Consider the following 24,160-nt stretch of genomic DNA (forward strand, 5'->3'; position numbering starts at 1 on the left):
GGCAATAAATGTATCAGTAACGAGTAGCACTACACGAGAAGCGTCGATTTAGTTTCAAGCGTCCTTGGCAACGATAGAACCAGGTGGCCTACGACTCGGTGACCGACGACCAAATCATACGCTCCACGTGAGCTCCCTTCATTCCAGGCCGAGCCATGCACATTGCACGCGGCCGAGCGTCCGGAGGCGAACCCGCTTCGTTCTCTCTCTCTCTCTCTCTCTGTCTCTCTCTCAACTCTATAAATATCCGCTTAGCCATTCACATTGCATCACACATCCATCTCCCGCAAAGACCAGAAGCCAAAGCGAAATGGCCATCAGAAGAGTCGAAGCCTTCCTCTTCCCACTTCTCCTCCTGTTACTCTCCTCCAGCTGCCTCTTGGCTTCATCCTCCAAATCTGATCCAGAGAAGAAGCGTTGCGTCATGGAGTGCAGAGGCATTCCGGAGCAGCAGCAGAGGAAGCTATGCGTGCACCGGTGCTTAGACCATTCCGGCGAGCAAGAATCTGGAAGAGAGCACAACCCTTACTACTTCGGACGGCGGAGCTACCAGCAGTGGAGCAGAACGGAGCACGGCCGTTTGGAGGTGCTGGAGAGGTTTGCTCGGAGATCCGACCACTTGCTGGGCGTCGACAACTACCGCCTGGCGGTGTTGGAGGCGGAGCCGCAGACTTTTATCATGCCCTGCCATTGGGACGCCGAACAGGTGGTTTACGTAATGCAAGGTATACCAGTCGATGCATGCAAGCTTTGATCAAAGCCCACTGGTCTCTACGTACGTAATGTCATGGCCGTCACGTGCAGGGCGTGGGACGATAACACTGCTGCACGAGGAGAGGCGAGAGTCACACGATATCAAGAGAGGAGACATCATGAGGGTTCCGGCGGGGGTGATCGTGTATGCCATCAACAAAGCCAGTAATGAGAGGCTCCGAGTCGCCATGCTCCTCCACCCAGTCTCGACTCCCGGGCAGATTGAGGTAGATTGGATTCAGTGTACTCCTTTGGATTAGGTCCTCGGCGCAATGTGAAGGACTCATGGTTTCTTTGACGTAGGAGTACCATGGTGCAGCCGGGAGGAATCCACAGACCTTCTACACCAGTTTTAGCAACGAAGTACTGGAAGCTGCCTTCAATGTCGGTTCCGATCTGCTTCCATCTCTATTTTCTCAGCGACTCTCCCCCCTTTAGGACTTTAACCGTACTGTGTTTGATCTGTAGACTCCGTGGGATAAACTAGAGAGGATGTTTAGGAGCCAGCGGAAGGGGGAAATCATAAAGATAACCGAGGATCAGATCAGAGCATTGAATGAATCCAAAACCGAGAGTTGGCCTTTTGGACTCTCAAATGAGCCATACAATCTGCTGGAGAATAGCCCTTCTCATTCGAATGAGCATGGTCAACTACACGAGGCCACAGGTAACGAGTGCGAGATGCTCCAGGATCTGAATGTGGACGTATCCATTACTAACATCAGCGAGGTGATCTCACTCCTCTCTTTTTTTGCACTGTTATATGCACACTGTAAGAGTCGTTCTCATCATTCATCCTCTGCGGTTGTTATGTGTAGCGATCAATGATGGCTCCAAACTACGACACCCGGTCGACCAAGTTGGCCATGGTGGTGGAAGGAAGAGGCTACATCGAGATGGCTTGTCCCCATCGCTCCGCCGAGCGACGCAGAACCCAGGAGGAGTCGGGATCCCAAGGAGAGCAGCGCGTCCGCTATCGGACCGTGAGATCGCGAGTCTCCCGTGGGTCGGTGTTCGTGATCCCCGCAGGGCACCCGGCTGCAGTTGTGGCCGCTGCGAACGAAAACCTTCAGGTCCTCTGCTTCGGGATACGGTCGGAGAACAACCGGAGGTACTACCTCGCGGGGAGGAACAACGTGCTGCACAGACTCGACAGGGCGGCGAAGGCGATGGCCTTCGGCGTCCCGGCGGAGGAAGTGGAAGAGGTGCTCAATGCGCAGCCGGAGAGCGTGTTCATGCCCGGTCCGGAGCGCCGGCGGGAAGAAGAAGAGAAGCGGCGGCAGCTTGTCTTCAAATATGCCGGGTTTTGAGTGAGTTGTTGAGCTTGTGGGTAGGGAATCCTGTTTGGGTGAACGACGATGAGTGCGAGAAGGATAAATTGGGGCACCGACAAGTGCTTCTGCAGTTCGAATAAAGAAGGCACTTACTTTGCGTGCTCCAACATGTGTTTCAACATGTTGTTTAGGTGATCAAATCCGCTTCTACAGTTTCCGCTGCTCTTCCCACTTCAGCTACATGTGTTTTTTACGGGTTGCCAACTGATCGTGCGTTCACGTTTGACGTCCCTTAGAATGCCAAAGTTTGAAGATTTGATCATAAGCGGCCAGTGGCATCTAACAAGAAGAGTATGAATGTTGCTAGAATATGATAAATTCTTGTCGAATTCACACTAAACAACAGTATAATAAACACAAACGATATAAATTTCAAACTATATTAAGTATAACGTATCAAAAAAATATAAGAGAAAGTTTTATTGAAAAATTTATCACAAAACGTTCTTTTTTTATAAATAACCAATTTTCCTTTAGTCTCTCTAGACCTGTCGCTACCTCTGCTTGTATGGCCCTTGTGTTGCCCTCGTCATGCTCACCTACAACCTTTTGCCACCCTGCATCGTCTCGCATCACCCTTATCTTATAAGGAGGAGGCATGAGGGCTGTCGCCTCATGCAACTCTCGCATGAGGAAGGAGGGGGTGTGAGGGTTGTTGTCCCCACAAAACTCATTAGCCTATCCCTACATGCTTCGTCTACCGCCCTCAAATGAGGAAAGAGTGGATGCAAGGGTCATCACCACCTCTGCAAACTCCAGTGATCCTCATCGGACCCATCACCATAGCTCTTATATGAGGATGGGGAGGAGGTGCAAGGGTCGCCATTATCTCCATGAACCCCACCAACCCTCCCCTATGCGTCTCGCCCATAGGCCTCGTGCTAGAAAGGAGGTGACGCGAGAGTTGCTACTTCCTGCTAATCATTGTTAAACTCATCATCACCTTCATGCCCCCTCCTTGTGTAAGGGCCATGGTGAATGAGGGTTGCAGCACGACAGATTTGAGAGGAAGAAGCAATAATGCAGGGCGAAGCCAATGGTTTGTCCGATGAAGATAGGGATAAGATGGTCTTTTCATATAAGAAGGGGTACTTTGAAGAAAATTTTTATGACTAAGAGTTTTTTTTTTTTAATTCACACCAGTGTACTAAAAAATTATTAATAAGTATAAGTTTAGAAAAAATATAAATTAAACGATATGAAATACTAAAAATATATAAGTTGTAAGCAACATAATATAAAGAATATTACAAGCATACACAAATTTAAATAACATAACTACCAAAAGATATAAAAGATAATGTTGAGGAAAAGTGTCATCGATGAATAAGTCAACTCAGCTTGGTCTTGACTCGACGGCATAAGGATGTCCGTGGATCTCTCTAGATGGCCCGAAATGATTGAGGTGGCTCCGAGGTGGTCTTTATGTAGCTCTAAGGTATCCAAGGTGGCTCCGAGATGGTCTTCGTGTAGCTTTAAGGTGTTTGTGATGGGGTCTGACTTCTCAAGGGGGTCCCAACACAAAGACCAATATCATAAGGAGTTTTCTGATCCGATCCCTCCAACATTCAAGTCAATCCTGAGGTTTATATAAGATGTGAAAGGTCCTTTAGAAAGGGTCTAACCCCAGGGGTCAACACTGAGCATCGATTTTTATACCTAATTGGCCGAGGGGGCCTTTTGTAATGACCTCAACATCCCCCCTTGATGTTTTGTCTATGGGGGCAACAAAGGGGAGACAAACTCGAACTACCTACTGTAGACTCTTGTCCATGGAGGTCGACAAGCTATAACTATCCCCACATCAGCGATAGGGAAAGGATGATCGAGCCCCTTTCTTCCACATCAGCACCCTTGGGGCGATTATTTGGCAAGTGGGGATTAGTTGTTAAAATATTCCCTATCATTCATCACCCCACATCCAACCCCCCCCCCCCCCCCCCCCCCCCCTCCCCCTCCCCTCCCAAAAAAAAAAAAAGCGTACTTTGGGGTCTAGAGTATGGCAACTAACTCATTTTCCTTTTCTCGATGTGAGTCAAGCCTTCTCAATCCTCCTATCTTGGGCACATTTGGTCTAGGGTCTCCACTGCTGCGAGCCTAGAGATGTGGATTGAGTTTTCCCGACTTATATGCCTCAAGCACATGTAGCCCGAGAGCTTCGCTATGACAAATTTGATAGTGTGGGTTGGGCTTTCTAAACTTACACATCTTGGGCACACTTGGCCCAAAGTCTCCGTCGTGGTAGATATTGCTGGCATGAGTCAGGTTTTCTCAACTCACATGCCTTGATCACATTCGACCCAAAGTATCCACCATGGTGGATATTAGTGGCGTAGGTCAGGTTTTCCTAACTCACACATCTCAAGCACATTCTATTGAGAAATCTAGGGTGATAACATATGCGCAGTAGAAGAACAGAAAATAAAAATTTTAGAATTTTTCACAAAAAGAATGTTTCATCGTTGTGCGAAGATTAGTGTGTAAAACCTATGAAACTGAAAAAACCCTGCATATTAAGGAATGTGTGTTACTTAGAGAGATTGTATATCCTTGAAATCCTATAGATCTATGGGAGAGGATGAAGGAGGTCAACTGTCCTCCTCTCTAGTGATGATTCACATGGTAGGGGCTGCGAAGACGCTCCTCAATCACAGCACAGATCTCCTCTTCATGCACACCACGCAATCAAGAAGGGGCTAGCTCTTCTTACTGTCCACACACCCCAAGTAAGGGCTACTAGCTAAGGAGGAGAAGGGGAGTGGAGTATAGGAGGTGGCTGCCAAAAAAGTGTCTAGCCTATAGCCCTTTGTTTCCCTCCGATTTATAGAGACCCCTTGTTAACTTAATCTTAATAGATCCTACCATATTGGGTATTGAATCTCTATCTAACTACCTAAGCCTTTAAGATTAGTGAGTCTCGACTCAATAATCTCTCATTAGCTCTTATAAGACTGCTTCCATAGGATCCAATAATTCAAGGGCTTATTGGATATCCAATAAGATAGGGACTCTAACGGATATCTCATATTCGAACATCTACTCGTCGCAACACCTACCATATGCATGTGACCCTTTAGGCCCAATATCAAGTTGGTCATGAGTCATACCTGTTAGAACTCTTTATAGCTTCGTGAATTATTATCTTTATAATAATTCACTCGACTCAATGACTATAGACGTACTAGACTACTACGCAATAGTCCCTATATGATACAATAGAATCAAATTCATTGGACCTGTCTGTCCTTAGTTACTATAAACCTATATTCTCTCATCCATCCAATATCCCAAAGACTGTATTCCAAGCATGGTGCTGTCAAGCCCATACGATTTTTACTTGAGCCTCGTTCTAATTGGATTTTCTTGGAGAACTCTTTCTCTCTTAATCTGAATGACTTTGGCCAGGGATTTGTTTGAGCAAAAATACATAAGATATTCCTCTTATGACACTAAAAGTGGATGATCCTCTATCGACATTTAATAGCCCTCATAAGGTTGACTGCCACTTCTGATGATCGATTGTGCTAGATTTAGAACTTTCAAGTCTCTAAGTTCAGTATCAAAGAGTCGAGTACTCATACAAGACATCTTGGTGTCTCAAGTCTAAGGACTAGATACACCATTAGGACGACAGAATCACCATCTAACAATGGGGTATCATTAACTATCTAGCATTTTTATGAGCGGATTAATTAGTGAACTCATTATCCAATGAGCACTTGTATTATATCCTTAGTGTCCCTACATAAGAAACTATGAGACCAGTCGCCTCCATCATATAGAAAGGTATACATCATACTAGTCTATTTGGTTAACTCAATGTCCCTCTCAAGTAACCTATGATCGAAATTATTTAGGGTATGTGTTTAAAGGTGAATCGATCTCATTATCATTATCTCATCATCAATCAACTCTCATTGCACAGATATATGGACATCACAATACATGCAACAAGTAATATAAAGTCAGAAAGATGCCAAATAATTAATAAGTAAAAAGAATATGTATCATATCACATGTGCCATCACTCACATGATTGGCTTATAAGGCACCTATGAGTAGCAATCTCTCACTTGACCTAAAGTCAATCACCTACGTGTCTGATCCCCATCAAAACCCTGTGATGCTCATAGACAATCTGGGATAATGACTTCGTTAGTGGATCTGCGATGTTATCTTCGGATGGAACTTTTTCCATTGCTACAAATCCTCGGGCCACGATCTCTCTGATTAGGTAAAACCTCCTCAAAATGTGCTTAGACTTCTGATGAGATCTAGGTTCTATCGTTTGAGCAATGACCTCATTTTTATCATAATATAAGAGAATCGGCTCCTCGCTGCTTGGCACGACTCTCAGATCTACAATGAACTTTTTCATTTAGACTCCCTCCTTTGCTACCTCTACCGTAGTAATGTACTCCGCCTATGTGGTCGAGTCAGTAGTAGTATCTTTCTTGGAACTCTTCTACTATACTGCTCCTTCATTTAGGGTGAACACATACCCTGAATTAGACTTGTTATTATCAACATTGGACTGGAAACTCAAGTTCGTGTAGCCCTCCCCTGAGGTTATTTCATCCATATATCAGTAAAAGATCCTTAATCTTCAAGTACTTAAAGATATATTTTACTACCTTCCAATGTTTCAAATTTAGATCCGCTTGATATATGCTCGTAACACTTAGAGCATACCTTATATCAGGTATGGTATATAACATAGCATATATGATAGATCTATTACTAAGGCATAGAGTATCCTATCTATGTCTGCCTTTTTTCAGGAGTCTTTGGGTATATACTCCTAGAAAGTGATATCCCATGTCTCATCGGTAGGAGACATCTCTTGGAATTTTCCATGACAAACCTTTTGACAATGGTGTCTATGTACTTATATTGGGACAAGCCAAGTATCCTCTTGAATTTATCTCTAGATATCCAAATCCCTAAGATATAGGATGCTTCCCCTAAGTCATTCATGGAGAAATGTCTAGATAGCCAAGTTTGTACTATGGAGAGCATTCGTACATCATTCCCAATGATCAGGATACGTTTTACATATAGCACCAAAAAGGTGATGGCGTTCCCACTTACCTTCATATACACACAAGTCTCATCTTCATTTTTAACGAAGTCATAAGATCTTATTGCCTCATCAAATCTTATGTTCCAACTTCGAGAAGCTTGCTTTAGTCCATAGATGGACTTAAGTAATCTGTTGCTACCTCTACTTGCATGGCCCTTGTGTTGCCCCCGTCATGCTCACCTACAACCTTGTGTCACCTTGTATCGCCTCGCATTGCCCTTGCTTTGTGAGGAAGGAGGGGGCATGAGGGCTACCACCTCACGCAACTCTCGTATGAAGGAGGGGGTGTGAGGGTTGTTATTGCCCCCACAAACCTCATTAGCCTGCCCCTATGCGCTTCGTCTACAGCCCTCGCTTGAGAAAAGAGTGGGTGCAAGGGTTATCACCACCTCTGCAAACTCTAGCGGTCCTTGTCGAGCCCATCACTTGTTGCTCTTGTGTGAGGAAAGAGGAGCTGCGAGGGTCGCCATCAACTCTGCGAACCCCACTAGCCCCTCTCCTATGTGTCTCGCTCATATCCCTCATGCTAAGAAGGAGGTGATGTGAGGGCTACTACTTCCTGTTAAACATCGTTAAACTCATTGTCACTTTTACGCCCCCTCCTTCCTTGTGTAAGGGCCATAGTGCACAAGGGCTAAGACATGATGGAACCAAGAGGAAGAAGCCACGATGCAAGGCGGAGCCATTGGTTTGTCCAATAAAGATAGGGATAAGATAATCTTTTCATATAAGAAGGGGTGCTCTATAGAAAATTTTCAAGACTAAGAGATTTTTTTTAAAAATTTACTCTGGTGTAATAAAAAATTGTAAACAAGTATAAGTTTAGAAAATATATAAATTAAACTATAAAATACTAAAAAGATATAAGCTATAAGCAAGACAATATAAAGAATATTACAAGCATACATAAATTTAAATAACATAAGTACTAAGTAATAGAAAAAATAGTGTTGAGGTAAAGTGTTATTGATGAATGTGTCAACACAACGTGGTCTTAACTCGAAGGCATAGGAACGTTTATGGATCTCTCTAGACGGCCCCAAAATGGCTGAGGTGGCTCTAAGGTCATCTTCGTGTAGTTTTGAGGTGTTTGAGGTGGGGTTTGACTTCTCGGGGGGTCCCTGCATAAAGACCAATGTCGGGAGGAGTTTCTCGACCTGATATCTCCAACACTCAAGTCAGTCCTGAGGTTTATTTAAGATGTGAAAGGTCCTTTAGAAAGGGGTTGACCCCTAGGGCCAATGCCGAGAGTCGGGCTAAGGGGGCCTTATGTAATGGCCTTAACATCCTCCTTGGCGTTATGTCTATAGGGGCAACAAAGGAGAGACAAGCCTAAATAGCCTCTTGTGGACTCTTGTCCGTGGAAGCCGACAAGCTATAACCACCATCACATCAATGATAGGGGAAGGACGATCAACCCTTTCTTCCACATTGGCACCCTTGGGGTGATTAGTTGGAAAGTGGAGTTTGTTATCAAAATATTCTCTATCAACCGTCCCCGTAAACCCCCCCCCCCCCCCCCCCCCCCCCCCCCTTTTCCTCCTCCTCCTCCTCGAAGGCGTGCTCTAGGGTTCCGATCTGAGAGGTCTGAAGTGTGGCACTAAACTCATTTTCCTTTCATCGATGCGAGTTGAGCCTTCTCTATCCTCGTGTCTTAGGCATATTTGGTCCAAAGTCTCCACTATTGCGAGCTTAGTGATATGGATCGAGCTTTTTCGACTCACATGCCTTAGGCACATTTGGCTCGAGGTCTTTGCTATAGCAAATTTGATAGCGTGGGTCAAGTTTTCCCGACTCACACATCTTGGGCATGCTTGGCCTAGAGTCTCCGTCGTGATGGACATTGGTGGCGTGGGTCAAGTTTTCTCAACTCATAAGTCTCAAGCATGTTCAGCCCAAAGTATCCCCTATGGTCAATATTAATAGCGTTGGTTAGGTTTTCTCGACTCACATGTCTCAAGCACGTTTAGCCTGCTAGTTATAGGTGCCCTATAAGTCAATAATATGAGTAATGGCACGTGTGATACATTGCACAATCTTTTTTAGTTAATATTAATAATGATATTTTCTTACTTTATATTATATGATAATATATATTATAATATGATTGGATCTATACAATGGGAATTGGATAATCATGAGATCATAATAATGAGACTAATTCGCTTTTAGACATAGATCCTAAATATTCTTGATCATAGGTTACTCAAGAAGGACATCGAAGGAACCGGACAAACTAGTGTACTATATATCCATTCATATGATGAAGGCATCTCATCTCATAGCTACTTATATTAGGACACTAGGGATATAGTGCTGAAGCTCATTGGAGAATGAGTTTACTAAACGATCCATTTGCAGAATGTTGGATAGTTAATAATATCTCATTATCAAACAACGATTCTATTGTCCCAATTATTTGTTCCTCGACTTAATACACCAAGAATGCCTTGTTTAAGTACTTCATTTTTTGATACCAGACTTATAGGTCTGAAAGTTTCAAATTTAGTACAAACAATCATTAGGAATAACATCCAACCCTATAAGGTAATTGGGTGTCAATAGAGGCTCATTTACTCTTAGTATCATGAGAGAAATATCTTATGTATTCTCACTCAAGCAAATCCCTGGCCAGGGTTAATAGGATTAAGAGAATCTGATAAGAATTAGACTCGAATTGAGAGAGGAGTTCTATAGGAGAATTCGATACGAATGAGACTCAGATGAATTCCATATGGGCTTGATAGCACTATGCCTGGATTCTGTATGGGCCTAATAGCACCATGCCTGGTATACAGTCTCTAAGATATTGAATAGATGATGGACTATAGATATACGGTAAATGAGGGCAGATAGGTATAATGGATTGGATCTCTTTATACCATCTAGGGACTATGGCATAGTGGCCTAGTACATCCATAGTCAATGAGTTGAGTAAATTATTATGGAGATAATTATTCACTAAATCAGAAGGAGTTCTGATAGGTGCAACTCATGACTAGCTCGGAATTGGGCTTAAAGGGTTACACACATATGATGGACAATATGATGATAAAGGATTGGATTTGGGATATCCAATATGCCCCTATTTTGATGGATTTATTGGGTGAGACTCAATAGAGATTAGAGTGGTTATTTGATGGGGATCCAATATCCATTAAACTAGTGATTATTTGATGAGGATCCAATACCTATTAAGGCAGATCCATTACGGTTAGCAACAGGAGCTCTTTATAAATAGAAGTTGGGGCTTCATAAGTCATAGGCTAACCCTATAATTGCCAGTGTCCTATCTCCTCCTCTCCATCTTTCTCTCAGCCATTAGCCCCTCTCTAGTGTGAGAGGACAGTAAGAGGGTCGACTCCTCTTTTAATTGTTGCTATGTGGTGGTGCACGACCACGAGGAGAGAACCTACTACACAAGGAGTGCATCATCACTGCATCCATTAAGTGGATTATCGCTAAAGAGGAATTTATAAGAGTTTCTTCTTCCTATGGACCAAGATCTATTATTTATGGGATATATGATCTCCCCTATGTCACAGACAAACTTCTAAACAAGATATTTGATGTAATCCGTATGTATATCCGTATCTTTTGGTATGTTCATACTTTGACTAGCATGTAGAGGGATAGCCGAAGGCTTAATAGTCCCATTTTAGTTCGGTCTGTAATGGATCATTTTATCCTTTGTTGTGCAACTGTTCAGAGCTTGTAAAGTCTGTTTGTAATTTGCATTGTCTATGAAGTGTTTTCGGAGATGTTTGCTTGTGGATCCCAAATGAGGCATTTTCTCTAACTCATTCCCTCTTTTGTGGGTCCTAAGGGACATGGGAGGCTTCGGGGAGGCTGACCTTTGCGGACGGACACGCAAGGGTGCCGCACGGCTTAGGCAAAACTAGCTAAGTCCGTGACATATTGTCACGGACAAACTTTGAAACAGGGTGTTTGATGTAATGCTTATGTATGTCCGTGTCTTTTGGCATGTTCATGCCTTGTACAGAATGTAGAGGGGCGGCTGAAGGCTTAATAGTCCTACTTTAGTTGGGTTGGTGGCCTCTTTAGGCTTATAAATAAAGGTTGTGTCATGTGGACACGTGCGAGAGCTTTTCGGTCTGTAATGGACCATTTTACCCTTTGTTGTGCCACTGTTCAGAGCTTGTAAAGTATGTTTATAATTTGCATTGTCTATGAAGTGTTTTTCGGAGATGTTTGCTTGTGGATCCCGATTGAGGCGTTCTCTCTAACCCGTTCTCTCTTTTGGTGGTCCTAAGGGACAATGGGAGGCTTCGGGGAGGCTGACCTTTGCGGACGGACACGCAAGGGTACTGCACGACTTAGGCAAAACCAGCTAAGTCCGTGTCATATGGTATCAGAGCGGGACAAGCACTCATAGAAACACTTAGCATGCAAACGTGGGGGACCTAGCGGGGCTGTGTTGAGGGCAGTCAGCACACGCGCGACCGTTTGGGGGAAAACGGGCATGGAGATGTAGGGAAAAGAGTCGCTCAGAGAAGCGGGCATCTGAGATTGGCATTCAGAGGAATGGCCAACCCTTCGCGCAAGAGGCACCACGAGAACAGACAAGCTTGGAAGAATGTGGAGCGCACAAAGGTTGGGATGGCTGAGTTTGAGCTACGGCTCAACGTTGACAACTATACTTGATGGTGCTCTAGGCAAGCGAGGCGCTTGGCAAGAATGAGACCATGCAAGGTGGAATGAGTTGCTCAACGACCAAAAGAGTTATGCAAAGCTCACAGAAGTGAGGGGAATTGCTAACTCGAAGAATTTGGTACTCATGCATGGGCTTGTATGCGGACGATGGAATGTTCGTGGCCATCCCAAGGTGACCGAGACTCGGCGCCATGGAGCATTGAAACTTTCTCTTCGGCATGTGAAGGATACGTCCGTAGGAGGCTAAAGTGTGCAACGAGTTCAGCATGTTGCTAGGCCTTGAGGGGTGCAGTGGGGGCTGTATTGACGGGGAGTCGCAATCTAGCAAGTGCGTTTGCAGGAGGCAGAACAATGCACAGTTTGTTCAGCAGATCGGAGTAGTCCAAGGGGATGGTGGTCTTCGAAACGAAGAGAGATGTTGCTCCAATGGGACAGTTATCCAGGAGGGATAAGTCCCGGCTCTCCAGAGGGAGAATCATGTGAGATGGACTTCACATGTTGAGGAGGAGTACCTCAATAAACAACAACTCCACGAAGCTCGATGGACTGAGCAAGCGGCAAAGAGTCGTCGTATGATCTCGCTTGAGAGAATGCATTGGTGGATGCATTGCGAGATCAAGTGGGGGAGCAACACAAATGAATGCACACTTGGAGTCGATGTGGAGATCGGACTCAAGGGAGGGCTGACCCGTGGAATGGTGGGCGCGAGGGCCACCATCGACTCAATGCAAAAACGAGGAGCGGAGCAACTTGGGTGTAACTTGGCGAAGTACCCAAGCCGCATGAAGGGAGCCAGCAGAGAAGTTGGAACATGGAGCAGAGGCACAATGCTTTCCTTAGACAGAGGTCAAGGACATGAACCCTTGCAGAGGCAAGAGCAGGATCATGTTGTTCCATGGGTCCTTCATTCTGACGGAGCGGACTCATCTTGCATGGTGCCAAAGACGAAGGGAGCTTCGGGGCACATGCACCTTATCTCGGAGGAGCATTTGAGGGAGGAACTAAGGCGACTCAATTTGCGGAGGCGAAGTTGGGTTCAGAAGGCCTTAGCACGGGGCAAGAGGACGCAGAGGCGGGTGCTCTTGAAGAATATGCCATATTGTTGCCATTCGAGTTTCTATGAAGGAAGCAGTGCACAGCGGAGATTGTGCTGGTAGGGGCAAAGGCCCAGGATCTAGGCAATGGTGCACAAATTACAACGAAGTCGGTGGACTTCGGGAGCTACTAGGCGACGGACTGTCCTAGAGCGGTACTTCATCTAGGTGTGACCCAAGAGTGGGTGGATGAAGGTTGATTGCCAAAGGAGCGAACAAAATCGAAGGTGGAAGAGACCCTGCGATGTATTGGCAGAGGCCACACATGGAGGGTTCACAATTCGAGTTTATTCCACAAGGATCAGAATGCAATGGAGATGTCACCAGGAGGCGACATGGTGCAGCGGATCGTGGTGGAACAGTTCGTGGCAATGCGAAACACACGACAGTCCCGTGAGGGATGAGATCATATGGAGGTATGATCGGGAGTTACTGGGAGCTCCGCTTTGGTGAACAACACGACGGTAAGAAGGGCTATGGATTCAAAGAGTGAAGGCCATGGTACCGCAGAGGCGGGTCTTCCGGGCGTGCACCGAATTTTGCATCGGATGAAAACCTTGGTCATCAGCATATGGGGGCTGGGTTCCACCAAGGGAAGAGTTCGAATGCAAGTACCAGTGAGTTCCATGGGAGGAACTTGATCATGCAGAGGTATGATCGAAGCAGCTGGAGAGTTGGACTGCTCCAGAGCTTATATTCGCTTAAGGGAGCCCGGCAAGTCAGAGGACAAGGCCGAGTAAGCGAACGTTGCTACCAAGGAAGCTAAGGAGAACAGAATCGGTGCAAACCTTACAATGTGATGGCAGAGGCCATGCATGGGAGTTGTAGTCTGTCTTTCCATCGACCAAACAGTCTGCTTGGAGAACACAGAGGTGTTGAAGCAGGGGGTCGAAAAGGGGCGAGGAAGCGACGACGAGTCCAGAGGGACTTAGCTACCCAAAATCAAGCATTAGTTAGAATGGAGGTGGACTCAGAGGAGTGCCACGGAGACATGTCTACTGATCGTGAAGAAAAGGGATGCAGATGCGAGGCGACGGATAGTAGGGCCATGGGCATTGCAGCGCCATGGTACCGCAGAGGCGGGACTTCCGTGCAAGTCATTGATCCCTTGCTCTCATGGAGGGAGAGCGCTTGGTCATGAAAGGGACCGAGGAGGTGGAGCATGCAGAGGCAATCTCCAAGTACCGGGACAAGGCTGAAGGGCAGAGGCCAAGGAACTTCGTAAGACCAGTGTCAGTGTGCTTCTCATCAAGACAGCCGTAAGTGAAGGACTTCGGGTCATGCAAGAGTGCACAACCAAGGAACGAAGCAGGCAGTACGCGGTGCTGTACCTTTGCTACTCAGTGGAGTAGGCGGTAGGGTTGATGGAGAAGACGGTACAATCCCAGAGGCGACCTCATCTATCAGAGAATTACTCCAAGTTGGGGTGAAAACTTCCCACATTCCAGAAGTTCGATGGCATTGAGAAGGTGAATCACAGTAGCTAACTCAACGCAAGGAGTGCAAACACTTCAAGTGCTTCAGAAGTGTGAGCAAAGAGCAGGCGAAGGCCAGTAACCAGCTCGATGCATGAAGTACAACCTCGAGAAGGCGGGCGAAGTCAAGTAACCTTTGTCTTCTCAACTCATAAGAGAATGGGCGAAACCGAGTACCCCAATTCTCTTATCTATCCAGCAGAGGAGCTCTGCACAAGTTCAAAGACCCTTCGAAGATAATGGAAGACAATAGTTGTCAAATCCTCACCAACGGTGATCAGTGCTACTGAGAGTAGATTGTCCGCTTCATTTCCCAACGAAATACCAATCGAAAGCGGAAGTGATGCGAACCTACTTGGATGTGACAACTAACTGAAAGAAGAGTCAATGAGCAGATTTTGTGGAGGAAGGACCCAAAACTTCAGAAGTTTGCAAGGCGATGCTCGTTAAAGCTCCAACAAGCATCCACCCAGTTTAAACAGCATGTGGAAATTTTGAGAGACTAGCGCAGAAAGGATGGTCTTTTCCTTCATCTGGGAGATCCGCAGGAATCAACAAGGATCAACACAACTCAGCCAACCCCACACCAGAGTCAGAGTCATTGGCGAGTTGAAGCAGCATGGCGGATCAAAGGTTAGACTACTCAAAAACAGCAGCGGAGAGCAGCTGGGAGCCAGGAGGCGCATTGCAGCTGGAGCAGAAGATTGAAGACTCAGCAAAGGCGAAGAGTTGCAGTGTTCACAAAGGCTTCGACGAGGACGTCGAAGGGATAAGTGGGGGAGAATGTCACGGACAAACTTTGAAACAGGGTGTTTGATGTAATGCTTATGTATGTCCGTGTCTTTTGGCATGTTCATGCCTTGTACAGAATGTAGAGGGGCGGCCGAAGGCATAATAGTCCTACTTTAGTTGGGTTGGTGGCCTCTTTAGGCTTGTAAATAAAGGTTGTGTCATGTGGACACGTGCGAGAGCTTTTCGGTCTGTAATGGACCATTTTACCCTTTGTTGTGCCACTGTTCAGAGCTTGTAAAGTCTGTTTGTAATTTGCATTGTCTATGAAGTGTTTTTTGGAGATGTTTGCTTGTGGATCCCGATTGAGGCGTTCTCTCTAACCCGTTCTCTCTTTTGGTGGTCCTAAGGGACAATGGGAGGCTTCGGGGAGGATGACCTTTGCGGACGGACACGCAAGGGTGCTGCACGACTTAGGCAAAACCAGCTAAGTCCGTGTCAATATGGTATCAGAGTGGGACAAGCACTCATAGAAACACTTAGCACGCAAATGTGGGGGACCTAGCAGGGCTGCGTTGAGGGCAGTCAGCACATGCGCGACGGTTTGGGGTAAAACGGGCATGGAGATGTAGGGAAAAGGAGTCACTCAGAGGAGCGGGCATCTGAGATTGGCATTCAGAGGAATGGCCAACCCTTCGCGCAAGAGGCACCACGAGAACAGGCAAGCCTGGAAGAATACGGAGCGCACAAAAGTTGGGATGGTTGAGTTTGAGCTACGGCTCAACGTTGACAACTATACTTGATGGTGCTCAAGGTAAGCGAGGCGCTTAGTAAAGGATGAGACCATCCAAGGTGGAATGAGTTGCTCATCGATCGAAAGAGTTGTGCAAAGTTCACAGAGGTGAGGGGAATTGCTAACTCAAAGAATTCGGTACTTATGCATGAGCTTGTATGCGGATGATGGAATGTTCGCGGCCATCCCAAGGCGACCGAAACTCAGCGCCATGGAGCATTGAAACTTTCTCTTTGGCATGTGAAGGATACGTCCGTAGGAGGCTGAAGTATGCAACGAGTTCAGCATGTTGCTAGGCCTTGAGTGGTGCAGCGGGGGCTGTATTGACGTGGAGTCGCAATCTAGCAAGTGCGTTTGCAGGAGGCAGAACAATGCACAGTTTGTTCAGCAGATCAGAGTAGTCCAAGGGGATGGTGGTCTCCAAAACGAAGAGAGATATTGCTCCAACGAGATAGTTATCCAGGAGGGATAAGTCCCGGCCCTCCAGAGGGAGGAATATGTGGGACGGACCTCACAAGTTGAGGAGGAGTACCTCAACAAACAACAACTCTACGAAGCTTAATGGACTGAGCAAGCGGCGATGAGTTGTTGCATGATCTCGCTCGAGAGAATGCATTGGTGGATGCATTGCGAGATCAAGTGGAGGAGCGACCCAAAGCAAATCAAATGAAGGCACACTTGGAGTCGATATGGAGATCGGACTCAAGGGAGGGCTGACCTGTGGAATGGTGGGCGCGAGGGCCACTATCAACTCAATGCAAAAACGAGGAGCGGAGCAACTTGGGTGTAACTTGGCGAAGTACCCAAGCCACATGGAGGGAGCCAGCATAGAAGTTGGAACATGGAGCAGAGGCACAGTGCTTTCCTTAGACAGAGGTCAAGGACATGAACTCTTACAGAGGCAAGAGTAGGATCATGTTGTTATATGGGTCCTTCATTCTAACGGAGTGGACTCATCTTGCATGGTGCCAAAGACGAAGGGAGCTTCTGGGCACATGCACCTTATCTCGAAGAAGGCCTTAGCATGGGGCAAGAGGACGTAGAGGCAGGTACTCTTGAAGAATATGCCACGGTGTTGCAAATCAAATTGCTAGGCAGGAAGCGGTGCGCAGTGGAGATTGTGCTGGTAGGGGCAGAGGCCCAGGATCCAGACAATGGGGAACTAATTGTAGCAAAGTCGGGGGACTTCGGGAGCTACTAGGTGACGGACTGTCTTAGAGCGGTGCTTCATCTAGGTGTGACCCAAGAGTGGGTGGATGAAGGTCGATTGCCAAAGGAGCGAACAAAATTCGAAGGTGGAAGAGACCCTACGATGTATCGGCAGAGGCCACACATGGAGGGACCATAATTCGAGTTCAGCCCACAAGGATCAGATTGCAATAGAGATGTCACCAGGAGGCGACATGGTGCAGCGGATCATGGTGGAACAGTTCGTGACAAATTCGATACACACGATCTAATCCCGTAAGGGACTAGATCATATGGAGGTATGATCGGGAACTACTGGAAGCTCCACTTCGGTGAACAATATGACGGCAAGAAGGGCTATGGATTCAAGGAGTAAAGGCCATGGTACCGCAGAGGCGAGTCTTCCGTGCGTGCATCAAATTTTACATCGGATGAAAACCTTGGTCATCAGCATATGGGAGCTGTGTTCCACCAAGAGAAAAGTTTGAATGCAAGTACCAGTGAGTCCCATGAGAGGGACTTGATCATACAGAGGTATTATCGAAGCAGCTGGAGAGTTGGACTGCTCCAGAGCTTATATTCGCTTAAGGGAGCCTGGCAAGTCAGAGGACAAGGTCGAGTAAGTGAACATTGCTGCAAAGGAAGCTAAGGAGAACAGAATCGGTGCAAACCCTACAACGTGATTGTAGAGGCCATGCATGGGAGTTGCAGTCTGTCTTTCCATCGATCAAATGGACTGCTTGGAGAACACAGAGGTATTGAAGCAGGGGGTCGAAAGGGGCGAGGAAGCGACGACGAGTCCAGAGGGACTTAGCTACCCAAAATCAAGCATCCGTTAGAATGGAGGTGGACTCAGAGGAGTGCCACGGAGACATATCTACTGATCGTGAAGAAAAGGGATGCAGATGCGAGGCGATGGATAGTAGGGCCATGGGCATGCTAGCGCCATGGTACCGTAGAGGCGAGACTTCCGTGAAAGTCATTGATCCCTTGCTCTCATGGAGGGAGAGCGCTTGGTCGTGAAAGGGGCCAAGGAGGTGGAGCATGCAGAGGCAAACTCCAAGTACCGAGACAAGGCTGAAGGGCAAAGGCCAAGGAACTTCGTAAGACCGGTGTCAATGAGTTTCTCATCAAGATAACCGAAAGTGAAGGACTTCGGGTCATGCAAGAGTGCACGACCAAGGAACGAAGCAAGCAGTACGTGGTATTGTACCTTCGCTACTCAGGGGAGTAGGCGGTAGGGTTGATGGAGAAGATGGTACAATCCCAGAGGCGACCTCTTCTATTAGTGAATTACTCCAAGTTGGGGTGAAAACTTCCTACATTCTATAAGTTCGATGGCATTGAGAAGGTGAATCACAGTAGCTAACTCAACGCAAGGAGTGCAAACACTTCAAGTGCTTCAGAAATGTGCGCAAAGAGCAGGCGAAGCCTAGTAACCAGCTCGATGCATGGAGTACAACCTCGAGGAGGCGGGCAAAGTTAAGTAACATTTGCCTTCTCAACCCTTAAGAGAATGGGTGAAACCAAGTACCCCAATTCTCTTATCTATCCAGCAGAGGAGCTCTGCACAAGTTCAAAGACCCTTCGAAGATAATGGAAGACAATAGTTATCAAATCCTCACCAACGGTGATCAGTGCTACTGAGAGTAGATTGTCCGCTTCATTTCCCAACGAAATGCCAATCGAGAGCGGAAGTGATGTGAACCTACTTGGATGTGACAACTAAGTGAAAGAAGAGTCAATGAGCAAATGTTGTGGAGGAAGGACCCAAAACTTCAGAAGTTTGCGAGACGATGCTCGTTAAAGCTCCAACAAGCATCCACCCAATTCAAGCAGCATGAGGAATTTGAGAGACTAGCGTAGTAAGGATGGTCTTTTCCTTCATCTGGGGGATCCGCAGGAATCAACAAGGATCAACACAACTCAGCCAACCCCACACCAGAGTCAGAGTCATTGGTGAGTTGAGGCAGCATGGCAGATCAAAGGTTCGACTACTCAAAAACAGTAACGGAGAGCAGCTGGGAGCCAAGAGGCGCATTACAGCTGAAGCGGAAGATTGAAGACTCAGCAAAGGCGAGGAGTTGCAGTGTTCACAAAGGCTTCGACGAGGACGTCGAAGGAATAAGTGGGGGAGAATGTCACGGACAAACTTTTAAGCAAGATGTTTGATGTAATGCATATGTATGTCCGTGCCTTTTGGTATGTTCATACTTTGACTAGCATGTAGAAGGACAGCCGAAGGCTTAATAGTCCCATTTTAGTTCAGTCTATAATGGACCATTTTACCCTTTGTTGTGCAACTGTTTAGAGCTTGTAAAGTCTGTTTGTAATTTGCATTGTCTATGAAGTGTTTTCGGAGATGTTTGCTTGTGGATCCCAAATGAGGCGTTTTCTCTAACCTGTTCCCTCTTTTGTGGGTCCTAAGGGACATGAGAGGCTTCGGGAAGGCTAACCTTTGCGGACGGACACGCAAGGGTGCTGCACGACTTAGGCAAAACCAGCTAAGTCTGTAACACCTAGGTGAGGACGTTTTAATCTCATGATGCGGTTTTGTCGTTTCAAGTTTTACACTCCCGATTGTCGCACGAAGATATGATAAGATCTTCTTTAGAAATGATTTTTGTTTTTATTTTTTACTATGCATGTGATGCTCTATGAGGTTTCCCAACAATGGTATCAGAGCCAGGTTCCCCTGCGATGACCGATTATTAATTGCATGTTGTGTTGAATCAGTTTCTACATAAACTAGTTGCATTTTTTGTTGATTTCAGGGCAGCATATTTTTCACATCGGAATTGTTTAGATGACAAAAGACCTTGTCATCAAAGAGTTGATGGCAAAACTAGAGAAGGGCAGCAAGGGTTGCTGCTTACGATTTGCTCGAAACAGGGGTCGGCCAACAGGCTGGCCAAGGGTTGCTTGCAGCCACTTGGCCAACTGCTTCTTGCAGCCATCTAGCCGAGACCCTCCACAACTGAGGGCTGCTTGCAGCCCCTTGGACGAGAGTTCTCCATAAACGAAAGCAAGGTTGCTTGCAGCCATCTAGCCGAAACTGCCCACCCTCTTTTTTGGTCAAGAGCTCTCCTTGGTCGAGCACAACCATGGCTGAGAGTCCTAGCGGCCAAGGTTTCCTAGCCGCCAGGAACCCTAGCAACCAGAGTCTTTCCCAAATTGAATTGTGGGTTAATTCAGATTTAATTAATTAAATAGTTTAATTAATTATCACTTAGTTAGTAAGGAAGAAGATAGTAGTTCTAAAGCCGTAAGTAAAGAAGTGTGAAAATTTGAACATCATAACAGCCCACTTGGTTCTCTCGCTCCTTGCTCGCTACGCGACGAAGAAGAAAAATCCAAATGAAGGATGACCAAGAACGAGCAAGAATCAAAGCCATATATATATATATATATATATATATATATATATATATATATGTTGTGGAAGATGATCATGATGGTGTATGTATATATGTGATTATTATTAGGGCCTACGAGCCCTCCTCTCCCTTTTATTAAATCTAACATGTATTTCTATCTCCCTCATAATTGTACCTCATCTTGATGATATCAAGATTTTTTATTTATGTGATATCTATATTTTTGGGCCTGTGTACATATAATTAAATTGTAATTGCATAAGAAGGTGAGAGGGGAGCGTGGAGATGCGACGTATGAGAATGAGATGGATGATCACCGGGCATGGAGATGTACCAAGACACACATAGAGATTTTATGAGTGATCATACCTTAGGCTCAAGCCTAATCACACTAGGTTCTAGTCCATGATCATCTGGTGTGAATGTTTGTGTATATATGTGATATATATATATATTTTTGCACCTACTAGGTATACAAATTTATATGTGATGTAAATATATGTTAAATATATATGTGTCACGTGTTATATTTAACTATGAGATCAAATTAAATCAAAAACTCCTCTAATAATAATATTAAGTTGGTAAACATGAGACAATTAGATTGACCCACATGACTTTCTATCATTATAGGTGGAAATCATTTTTCAATATGTGTTGAGTTGGTCGAGTCCCTTAAGGCTCACCTATATTGGGATTTGAGATCTTGCCTATGACATAGAGATATCACCGGTGACCTAAAGATATAGTATACTTGGTCGAGTTCCTTAAGGGTATATCAATGAATCAGATTTATCTTGTAACAATAGTACCGACATAACCAAACATCATGATTGGTTGAGTTCCTCAAGGCCATGATGGTTTGGAGGCCAAATAGGATGGGAGTTATAAAGAGTTATAATCCACAAGAGTTGCCTACCTTTTGGGCTTATATTATTGGTCGAGTCTCCTAAGGTCGTGCTAAGATGCCAATTGGAACATGATCTTTACTAAAAATCTGCTGGAGAGTGTCGTGTGTTTTGCGAGAAAATAGTAGGACTATATTAAGATAAAAGTACATATCTTAATTTTTTAAAAATTTTAAAAATTTGCATGTTATTGATTATCTACTGCATCTTTATTTTTCAGAAAATATTACTTGCAAACCCTTTACATGGCATACTTGATGTCAACCATCTCACTAGTCCAAACTATGTGGATTGGTGTTAGAACCCTTGCAGATTCTAAACTTGGGGTTGATCTCTTTAGGGGATCGGCCTCCTTGGAACTCTATAGGGGTTCCTCCCTCCAAGTTGCTGCTCAAAGGCTGCAGAAAAAATTCATCTATTGCTTATTAAAAGAGGAGGAATACATGACTATTTATAGGGTTTTTAAACCCTAACTCCTAATAGGACTCCTACTCAAGACTCCTACTTCTAACCAACTCTTAATAGGACTTCTACTTAAGACTCCTATTCCTTTACAACTCCTAATTCTTCTCTAAGAAACAACCTCCTAACCCTAGCCGGCCTCTTCACCTCTTTAATAGGGGTCGGCTTAGGTACGTTTTACATGAATGTCCCTCTCGATTAGGACTCTCCTAGCTAGAGGCCTAACAATTGGCTTCGCAACCTGAGAATTATTCTTACAACAGATAAAATCGTATATGTCCTTGAATTGGTATTGCTCGAGCCTGATGAAGGAGCAAATGAGGAAGATATTACTCGATACAAGAAGTATGTAGAAAATTGCACTCTAGCTCAATGTTATATGTTAGCCTCAATAACTCCCAAGCTGCAGAGGCAACATGAAAAGATAGATGCTAGATCCATCCTCCTACATCTTCGTAAATTATTTGAGGATAAGGGAAAGACTCAGCGATATAAACTATCTAAGAGTCTCTTCCATATAAGGATGACTAAGAGAACATCAATTCAGAACCATGTCCTTAAGATAGTTGAGTGGATTGAGAAGTTTACGGGTCTATGAATGATCATAGAGGATAACCTATGTATGGATCTCATACTTTAGTCCCTCCCAAATTCTTTTTCCTGTTCATAATGAATTTTAATATAAACAAGCTTGAGGTAACTCTTCCTAAGCTTTGTTAAGGGAGGTTGAGAGCTACATCAAGAAAGAGAAGTTAGTTCTCTGTACTAGTGAGACAAAAAAGAAAAGAAAGATAGAGAAGTCCCTTAAGAAGGGCAAGGGCAAGGACAAGCGTATGTCGGACAAGACAAATGTTGCTAAAAAAGACTTGACGAAGGACAAAGGCTAGTACTTCTATTATGAGAAAGATATGCATTGGAAGAGGAACTATAAGGAATATCTTATAAAAAAGGTGAAACAGAAGATTGGAGAAGCTTCAAGTGCATTCATGATTGATCACCATATATTAGAAAGTTATGATAATGCATAGGTATTGGATACTGGTAGTACATCTCATATCTGTAATTCGTTACAGGTTTTGATAAGGCCTAAGAGATTAGCGAGAGGTGAGGTAGATCTCAGGATAAGGAATGGCGAAAAGATTACTGCTATTGCCACTAGCGAGGTCACCCTACATTTGCTCGATGAAGCTATTCTTGCATTAGATATAAGCTACTTCATTCATTCGATCATCAAAAATATTATTTCAATTTCTTGTTTAACAAATAATGGATACAAATTAGTTTTTTGGAACAATGGTTATTCAGTAATTTTAGATGATGAGATCATCAGTAGAGGAATATTAAATAATAGTTTATTTATATTAGATATTACTCCATATGTTATGAATATTAGTGTGTCTAAGAGAAAGTAAAATGAGGTGAATGATGTATACCTATGACATTGTAGGCTAGGTCATATCCACGAGGAAAAATTCAAAGGTTGCTAAAGGATGGATACTTAGATCCATTTGATTATGAATCATATGTAACCTGCAAGTTTTTCCTTCAAGGAAAATTGACCAACTCTCTATTTAGCGGAATTAGAGAAAGAGAGTCACTGAATTGCTAGAACTTATACATATTGATATATGTGGTCCCATGTCAACTTAGGCCATAGGTGGTTATTAATACTTCATTATATTTATTGATGATTTCTTTAGGTGTGGATATGTACACTTAATGAAGTACAAATATGAAGCCTTCAAGAAATTTAGGGAATACAAGAATGAGGTAAAAAACTAGATTGGAAAGAGTATCAAAACTCTTCAATCAGATCGAGGATGTGAGTACTGAGTACTGAGTTCACCTAGTTCCTCAAAGACCATGCGATCCGATCCCAATAGACTCCTCCTTATACACCTCAACTCAATGATATATTAGAAAAGAGGAATCATATCCTATTAAACATAGTGCGGTTTATGATGAGCTTTGCTAATGTACCCGTCTCTTTCTAGGGATATGCTCTAGAGTCTGCAACTTACCTTCTAAACAAAGTTCCATCTAAAATGATAATATCCACATCACATGGGATATAAAAAGAAAAAATAACCTGATTTTATGTGCAGGGGTCGTAGCTTCTCTTCAAATTTGCTAGGTTTTGAGTGAGTTGTTGAGCTTGTGTGTAGGGAATCCTGTTTAGGTGAACGAGGATGAGTGCAAGATGGATAAATTATGGTACCGACAAGTGCTTCTACAGTTTAAATAAAACAGGTATTTACTTTGCGTGCTCCAACATTTGCTTCTACAATTT

At 44.7% G+C, this 24,160-nt stretch overlaps 1 protein-coding gene across 1 annotated transcript; it reads left to right on the forward strand.

The window, feature by feature from the left end:
- Window positions 1–295: 295 nt before the first annotated feature.
- Window positions 296–2,292, forward strand: LOC135644952 (vicilin Cor a 11.0101-like). The gene is made up of 5 exons (XM_065162948.1): window positions 296–725; window positions 805–980; window positions 1,057–1,137; window positions 1,222–1,482; window positions 1,572–2,292. Exons 1-5 carry the CDS (start codon window positions 311–313, stop codon window positions 2,061–2,063), a joined length of 1,425 nt encoding a protein of 474 aa, XP_065019020.1. The 5' UTR covers window positions 296–310; the 3' UTR covers window positions 2,064–2,292.
- Window positions 2,293–24,160: the final 21,868 nt, after the last annotated feature.

This window comes from Musa acuminata, chromosome BXJ3-8, assembly GCF_036884655.1.
Source record: "Musa acuminata AAA Group cultivar baxijiao chromosome BXJ3-8, Cavendish_Baxijiao_AAA, whole genome shotgun sequence".
NCBI classification, from domain to species: Eukaryota; Viridiplantae; Streptophyta; class Magnoliopsida; order Zingiberales; family Musaceae; genus Musa; species Musa acuminata.

What these genes read in the sequence shown, in the direction of transcription:
- LOC135644952 (XM_065162948.1), top strand. Translation starts at nt 311, where the DNA reads ATGGCCATCAGAAGAGTCGAAGCCTTCCTCTTCCCACTTCTCCTCCTG. An exon ending in GGTGGTTTACGTAATGCAAG is followed by an intron (nt 726 to 804) that starts GTATACCAGTCG and finishes CGTCACGTGCAG; the next exon opens with GGCGTGGGACGATAACACTG. An exon ending in CGACTCCCGGGCAGATTGAG is followed by an intron (nt 981 to 1,056) that starts GTAGATTGGATT and finishes TCTTTGACGTAG; the next exon opens with GAGTACCATGGTGCAGCCGG.